At 44.4% G+C, this 8,443-nt stretch overlaps 1 protein-coding gene across 1 annotated transcript in view; it reads left to right on the top strand.

Moving 5' to 3' along the window:
• Positions 1-3,016, top strand: part of CAPN9 (calpain 9) — a 65,507-nt gene extending 62,491 nt beyond the window's left edge. The window contains exon 20 of the mRNA XM_013007120.2: positions 1,365-3,016. Within this exon, the coding sequence (XP_012862574.1) occupies positions 1,365-1,391 (27 nt within the window). The 3' untranslated portion in view covers positions 1,392-3,016. The remainder of the gene's footprint in view (positions 1-1,364) is intronic.
• Positions 3,017-8,443: the final 5,427 nt, after the last annotated feature.

The following is an 8,443-nucleotide window of genomic DNA, read 5'->3' as shown; positions in this document are numbered from 1 at the left end:
TCGGTTGTCTGTCCCCCAGGGAGGAGGTCACATATAGTTCCTTGTAATCGGTTCCCTCTTTCCAACCCACTCTCCCTCCACCCTCCCAGTATCGCCACTCACACCACTGGTCCCGCAGGGCTCATCCGCCCTGGATTCCCTGGGACACCGTGATGGTAACAGTAGGCTCAGACATACGAAGATGAGGTTGGCCCAGGATTTCGCTCTGTTGTACACAGGGTCGTGGTCGCTGTGAGTCGGATCCCACTTGATGGCACCGAACAACAATAAGTACCTGGGGCACTTTAAAGTCCTCTACATTCACAATTAAATCAGGATCTCTGAGAGTGGGACTCAGTATTGATATATTTTTTAAATTTCCAATTTGCAACCAAGTAGGAGAGCCACTGTTTTAACTCCCGTCCTACCCTCCGCCTCAAACAGCAAACCCTGTCTGCTGTTGAAGTTAGCCTTACCTGCATTTATGGTAAAAGGGTCGTTGTGTTTTGACCTCCTTTCCCCCCAGCTTTCACATATGTCATGCCGAAGGAAGGTGGGAGTTGTCCTTGGGTGATACATGCTCAGTTGTTAAGAGGTTAGCAGCTTGAGTCAGCCCAGAGGTGCCTTGGAAGTAAGGTCTGGCACCCTACTTCTGAAAAATTGAAAATCGTTTGGAATACAGTTCTAGCCTAGCACACACACGTATTATGAGTTAGAATCAACCTGATGGCAACAGACTTTGTTTTTTGGTGTGTGTGTGTGTGTGTGTGTGTGTACACGCACATGGTTTTGGTGGTGATGGTGGTGGTGGTGATTGGGGAAGGAGGATAGGAGAGAAAAATGTACTCCACTTAATTATGTTCCCCAAAGTTTCCCTCTTACTGAGAAGAAAGCTGATGGAGAGACAGCATAGAGGGAAGGATGGAAGCCAGGAGGAGAGAACTCCATGCTAATGAGCTGTATTAAACACTTCTCCACCACTCGTGAAGATCCCCAAGACTGAATGCACTGCCCTTTACTGCAGTCCCTCAGGGATGGAGGACCACTCCTCTCCCCAAGATGAGGAGTCCCCTCATGAAGGAGGGAGGAAAGAAGCCTTACACAACCCTGCCTAAGACATCAGAGAGGCAACACTGCGTCAGTGAAAGAACCCACATTTTACCTTATGTTTCACCATCTGGACTTGGCTATACTCCCCAAAGGCTCAAGAATTAACTTAATTATCTACTTATTTATTCTAAGTTTCCTTTTGAGGAAAATTGGCCAAGTTTGTGGGGATGATCAATTTGCAGAACTCTTGTGACATGAACAAAATGGAGTCAGTCCTGCGAGTGGCAGGGACTTGGATGAGTAAACGTACCTTACTTCTCTCCTTTGCTTTTCAGTTCATCAACTTGACAATGAACATCTGAAGCTGCGCTGATGGTGACACAGCCCTCCCGTGAAGTGCAGAACTTCTCTGGGTGCTTAGCCATCCTACCTAGAGCTCTTTTCCCCTCCCTTGTTCATCCTTCTCCACCTTTCCCATTGCCCACACCTTCATCTGCAAAGAATGAACCGGAATCACTAGGTCCTGTAATTTTGTACGACTTCTTGGTAATTACTTCTCTATTTTGGGTTATGCCGCCCTATGTCTTCCATCCAGATTCAGGCATCTTAACCAATATCTACCTCCCTCCCTCTACACGCTTCACCTCTGCCTATCAAACATTACTCAAAGTCCTACTGAAAAAACAAAAAACCTGGCTCTAAGGCAGCTGTGAACATTATACTCAAATATCCTTTAAAGAACAATGTTTTTGTAAAAGTGTATGTCAACAGAGATGAGAGGGGAAATTTGTTTCGGCATCACAAGTGTGATTCCTTATTGATGCAGACCCCAGAGAATTCTGGATGTTGACTGACAAGAGTGGAACACTATGATAATCTCTACTTCTTTCTCCAGGAGCTGGTAACTATTCCGTTCTCTGTCAAGTCTAGACACACTTTATGTCCAAAGCCTTTGGGTAATAAAAGTCTAACGTAATGTATGTAGTTCTTCTCAGGAAGTCTAAATCTTATCATATTTGATGTCATGTATCTCATTCATGACGGTGGTAAACACTGGAGAAGCCTTGCTAGGATTCCACTAACACTGAATAAGGAACGCCCTTTGAATTGGAATAATAGGACTTAGCATGAGAAGATATTGGCTCAGTGAGTGTGAGGTCCCATTTATATATTACATATAGATATATATCATATGAGGTTGAAGATTTGGCCAAGAGGGGTGCTCAGAAAAGAGAGACAGAAAGATGATTGGGATGAAGATCAAGTAAAGAGTGGAATCAGAACCCTATTTTCTGACCTGCAGCTAAAAATGCCAGGGTAAGATAGCCCCAGTCACCACCCAAATCTTCCCTGGGCTTACCCTGCAGCAGGCACGGCACAAGAGCACTCGTAGCAGGAGAGGTATCTGGTGGAGCACAGTGTACAACCACACACCATGAACTGTGCTGGGTTCACTGCTTCCTGCTGCTGCCGTATTGTTTATTAGGTGTTGTGAACATGAACCTTGCTCATTGGCAGAACTTGAAGGAAAGTGCTCACCATCTGACTCTCTCCTCGTGTCATTACTACGTAGTGTGTTTAGGCTTGTATGTCCATGAGCATATATATTTCTCTCCACTAATCTCCCAGCCCCCCACCCCCGACAGCTTGAAAGGAGTAGAATGGTGTTTATGAAATGGGCATCCTCTTGACTTTTCTACATGGCTGTGTGCCCCTGGGAAATGTATTCATCTCTCTTTGAGACTTAGTTTCCCCACCTCTAATATGAAGATGGTCATCCCTGCCTTGCATAGTGTTTGTAGCGGACAGATGAAATGGTGTGTAGGAAGCATCTGACATATGGTGAGTGCTCAACACACAACTTTCATCGGTCCCTTTTCACAGTCCCTAAAGAATGAATGGTTTCTTAAACTCAGATGTTTTATATTTGCCTGTTCTTTATTGCAAGAATAAAAGTATTATAGAGCCATCAATCTTGAACTCTGAAGGAGACGCTGCAGACTGTTTTGTGATAATGAAACCAGAACAATAACAACAAGTGTGTGTGTGTGTGTGTGTAGTTCCTATTTCTCGCTGAATTATATGGTCTGACACTAACACTCAGAAGCCAAGAAAGTTGTTTCTCATGCATAAAAAACCAAACTCCCTGCCTGCCGAGGAGTCAATCCTAACTCATTAGAACAGGGTAGAACTGCCCTGGGAGTTTCCCAGATGGTAACTCTTTCCGGGAGTAGAAAGCCCCATCTTTCTCCTGCAGTGACGAGTGGTTTCCAACTGCTGATCTTTCCATTAGTAGCCCAACCAGTAACCACTGCACTACAGGGCTCCTTCAGAGTTGGATAAAGAGCCAAATCTCAATGGGAGGAAGCATACGCCTTCCTAATCTTGAGATTCTAGGAACATATGAATAACCTGAAAATTACTCTTATGATAGTATTAAGTGGCTGATTCTTAAAACAAAAACCTCCTTTACTATGTACATTTTAATGAAGATGAAAGTATAAGATATGCTATTCCTCGGTGGGGTTCAGTTCAGTGAGGAGGCGAATAGGATTGGGCCGGGGAAAGGATCCTAGATTCAAACTTGTTCTATAGAGACCCTTTTATTAAGCCTTAAACAAGAGGAAGACAAAATCAAAAGGTAATCATCTCCATGAGGGAAACTTCTCAGCATCTACCCAAACGGACACTGGTGGAACCTAATTAACCACAGTCATAGTGTGGACTTCTCACCATCTACCCTATATGGACACTGGTGGAATCTAATTAACCACAGTCATGGTGTGGACTTCTCACCATCTACCCTATATGGACACTGGTGGAATCTAATTAACCACAGTCATGGTGTGGACTTCTCACCATCTACTCTATATGGACACTGGTGAAATCTAATTAACCACAGTCATAGTGTGAATCAGAGCTTACATTTCTGAGCACTGTTTTCAAAAGGTTATTATCTTTAGTAGAAACCCTAAATCCATTTGTGAGTTGCCATATAAATTCAGCCTCCATTGAATTCCTTCTGACCATTATCCAGCAGCATGAACAGCTCCGCTCTTAAGCTGAGTGCATTAACGAGTAGATCATTGTCACTCCTCTGTTCCATCCAGGAAGAAAGCCTGGGTGTGCCCTTAATGAGAATTAGGGGGCTAGAGTCCCAGGGCCATGAGCCACATTCTGACTGCTTAGGACAGATAAGCTCTTCTCTCTAAAATAATGTGCATGTCTCAATCCTGGTCCTGATTCCTCTTCTGCAGTCCACCTGTAACTATGATGTATTGATCTGCCACCGAGCATACTTTGTGAGTTTCCTTTGCCCTCCCACATCCTTTTTAAACCTCTGAATCTATGCACACCTTTGGATGCCGTTTCCAGCTTCGTGGCAATGACCTCCCTCATCCAGATGGTGTGTCTTTGTTTTCATCTTGCCTTCCCCGGCTTAAGACAAAAGTGTTCTCCTTAGATTATATTTGAGATTTGGCATCTCTTTTGTACCCCCAAACAGTGTTTGCTATATACTGTAAAGAACAGTGTTTATTATACACTGCAGAGAACAGTGTTTGTTATCTACGGTAGAAAACAATTATCACAGGACTATGATTGGTGACGAGGCAATCCACCGCTGTCTCAGGTGTGGCAACAGACATGGCAGTGTAATGGAAGTGGGGGAAGGACCATGATTGGAATTTTTGCATAACTTCAGGTTAAAAAGAACACAGGATTCGTTCTGGGGTTTTCATTACCCGGCCACATGATGGTCAGGATATGACTCAGGATTATGTGACCCTGAGTCAGAGTTACAAGATGATACCAGAGTCAAGGAGGAAGGAGCAACGGAAAGAATCAGTGCAGAAGGAAGTGAAGGGCAGAACAGATACATTTCCTTTATCACTCCTTTTCAAAATGGAAGGAATTTCCCACACTGAGAGGAGAAGGCAGTTAAGGGAGTGGACTACATATGGACCCAGCCCCCGAATGACTGAATTGACTTTTAGGTCTGGCCTGATGGCAAGGATACAGCATGAACTTGAGGGATAAATGTAATGTCTGTGAAGGGGAGATATGCTATTAAGAGTCAGTCAATAACAGGCCAGCCATCAGCAGTATAAAAACACTCATATTTCTGATGGAGAGACCTGAGAAGTCAGTCTGCTATTATTTCATGAGGGAAATACTATGTTGATAGGAGAATTATATGCTTTGTTAAGATGTAACTTAGCAAGAAATCCTCCGTAGCTGTGACCCTGAGCTAGGTCCCCTATCTTGTCTCACAGAGCATCCGGTGACAGTGTCCAGGCTTTCTCTCGCCTCTCAATAAGGGGAAGGACTTGCACACACAGCCTGTCTCCTGGAGATTTAAGATCCCTACGTCACTGAAGCGCTGTAACATAAGATCTTTGTTTTCCCAGCTTGTACCTGTCATTCCAAGATTTGCATCTGTCTGAAGAAATGGTTTCACTCAGCCAGTATATAAATCCTGTGAGAACAAAGGGAGGGGGGACTGGCATTTGGAAGAAGAACCCCCACCCCCATTATCCGTTCCCACGCATGTGAAAATAGAATCTTTTGAATCCACTTGGTTTCTGTCATCTGGCAACAGTGACTGGGCAGTGCAGGCCCTCTTAGTGCCCACCCTACAACATTTCCACCAGTGGCACACTTAGACTAGCTGAGATGCTCGTTTGCAGAATCTCTACTGATGTAACTCTTAAATTAACTTATTTGCTCCATTCAAACTTTCTCCTCTCTCTGAATATTTTCTTGTGAGCATGACAGGAACTCAGAGGGGAGGGCCCTGAAGGTTCCAGTCCCTCTGGTAATATTAACCTTTAGCCTAGAACCCGAATAGCACAAGCAGCTACGCGTTGGACTGCTAATGGCAAGGTTGGATGCTCAAACCCACCAGCTGCTCTGTGGGAGAACAATGAAGCTCCCATGAAGATGTACAACGCCTCAGAAATCATATGGGGTTATGGCAGTGGATAACCTTAACTTAAATAACATGCATCTGAATGGCTACTTTCAGTAAATCATGAGGGACACGCCCAGGTCCATTAGCTAGTTCTTTGTGTTGCATTAAAGCTTGAATTCTGAACACTGGATTTGTGGAAGGCAAACAATTGACAATGGGAGTCTAAACCAAATTGACTCCCACATTGAGCCTCTGCCAAGTAACAACAGGATCAGTGGAGAAAAGGTGGAAGTCGTCAAGGATTTTGTCTTGCTAGGATCCACAATCCCTTCTCACTGAAGCAGCAGTCAAGAAATCCAAAGGCATGGTGCATTAGGAAAAATCTGCTGCATGAGACCTCTTTAGAGTGTTGAAAAGCAAGGATGCTACTTTGAGGACTAAGGTGTGCCTGACCCAACCCATGGTATTTTCAGTTGCCTCATATACACGTGGAAGTCAAACATTGAAAAAGAAAGACCAAAGAAGAATTGATGCATTTGAATTATGTGCTGAAGAAGAATATTGAAAGTACCATGGACTGCTAAAAAGACAAACCAATTTGTCTGGGAGGAATATGGCCAGAGTGCTCTTTAGAGCAGCGGTCCTCAACCTGTGGGTCGCGACCCCTTTAGGGGTCAAATGACCCTTTCACAGGGCTCACCTAAGACCATCGGAAAACACATAAATATTTCACAATATCTAATTACATATTGTTTTGTGATTAATCACTATGCTTTAATTATGTTTAATTATGTTCAATTTGTAACAATGAAAATACATCCTGCATATCAGATATTTACATGACGATTCATAACCGTAGCAAAATTAGAGTGATGAAGTAGCAACAAAAATAATTTTATGGTTGGGGGGGGTCACCACCACATGAGGAACTGTATTAAAGGGTCGCGGCGTGAGGAAGGTGGAGAACCCCTGCCTTAGAGACAAGGATGGTGAGACTTCGTCTTACATACTTTGGACATTGCTGTCAGGAGAGACCAGTCCCTGCAGAAGGAAGTCAGGCTTGGTAAAGCAGGGCAACCGTGAAAAAGAAGTATCTTCCCAATCTTCCTTCCCACAGGGTTTCAAGGAGAGCCACAGGGAGACCGGAGGGGCCAGGGCTTAGAAAAGATCCGAGCATGTGAACAGATGGGGAGGGGGTGCCAAGATCAGTCAGTGCTCGTTTAATTCAGTGCACTGGGTCATTTGTGAAAACAAAATGCCCTTCTGCCAAGAGAAAAGACTGCCTGCCAAGCACCAGTGTGAGGACTGTTGGCGGCACCCAGCGGTGAATGAATAGAAGACTGTGTGGGTTACCAAGAGCCTGGAGCGCGTCCCAGGCCCAAACTGTATGCAGGGAGCCAAGGGGGCCTGGGAGTCTTTGGGCCCCTAGATGGCAGCAAGTGGTCCAGATATTTTCCCGAATGAGAAAACTTTTTTTTTATCCATGACTTTGCTGAGAGGAAAAGTAGCTCGCTTAGGAAGGAAATAGGACCATCACAGTTCAGCAGACCATGTAATGGCAATGACATTGGATTTAGAGCCTAGGAACCCAAATTGTAGCCTGGAACTGACCTCCAGCTAGCTGGGCAGCCTTATTACTCTCTCTCTGGGCTTGTGCTATACCGTGCTTTGTTTCCTTCTTGGACCCTGGAAACTTAAAGGCCAGGCAGTGTGGCATCACCCTTATCCAATGGGATGGGGAGACTGCAATGAGGTCAGAGAATTCCTGAGAATTCATTAGAATCTTTGACAGATCTCAGGGTCTGAGAAGAACCAGATTGCCCAAGCTCTCTCTGGGCCACAGCAGGCCCTGGCTTCTCTGCAATAGTTTACCCCGTTCTTTCTGCATTTCCACAAACTCTACTCTTCTACCTTAAAAATGAGTGGGACCCAACGCATGTGGGTTTTGCCTTTTCTCACAATTGATTCACAATTTCTAGATTCAAAAATGAATCATCAACCCAGATGGCTTCCCTCATGGTCTTTTGTCCACACACTTTGTCCCACTCCCTCCATCACCACTTTGCTGACACTTGCGGGTGAAGGGCCAGTTTCCTGGAAATAACCGATCCAAGGGACAGACGAGGAGTTCCCATCAGTCCTCCTCTTGGTGGGCGACTCCAGAGCACTGGGCACCACTGACCACTCCCTTCTTCATGGCACTTTATTTAATATAAAGTTTATTTCATTTCTTTAACTTTGAATGCTGTGGTATTTTGGTTTTCCTCCTGCCTTTTTGGCTGCTCTCTGAGGGTCATTTATGACCTTTTGCCTTTGTTCGAACTTAAATCTTGGTGCTCTTTTGCCTTCTGTTCTCGGCCTTCCGTTTCCCTGGTTATATAATTGTGGCAAATGTATTTGTATGTGTAAACAAAACATTAGTCATTTCCACATTCTACACATTCTTCAGTGACTTTAATTATGATCATGCTGTCCAACCATCATTATCCATTTCCAAAAATT

The sequence above is a fragment of the Echinops telfairi genome, unplaced genomic scaffold (assembly GCF_000313985.2).
Source record: "Echinops telfairi isolate 266 unplaced genomic scaffold, ASM31398v2 ScPeMD7_7424;HRSCAF=8462, whole genome shotgun sequence".
Classification (NCBI taxonomy): Eukaryota; Metazoa; Chordata; class Mammalia; order Afrosoricida; family Tenrecidae; genus Echinops; species Echinops telfairi.
Note: the sequence above shows the minus strand (reverse complement) of the source record. Positions and strands in the feature narration are given on the sequence as shown.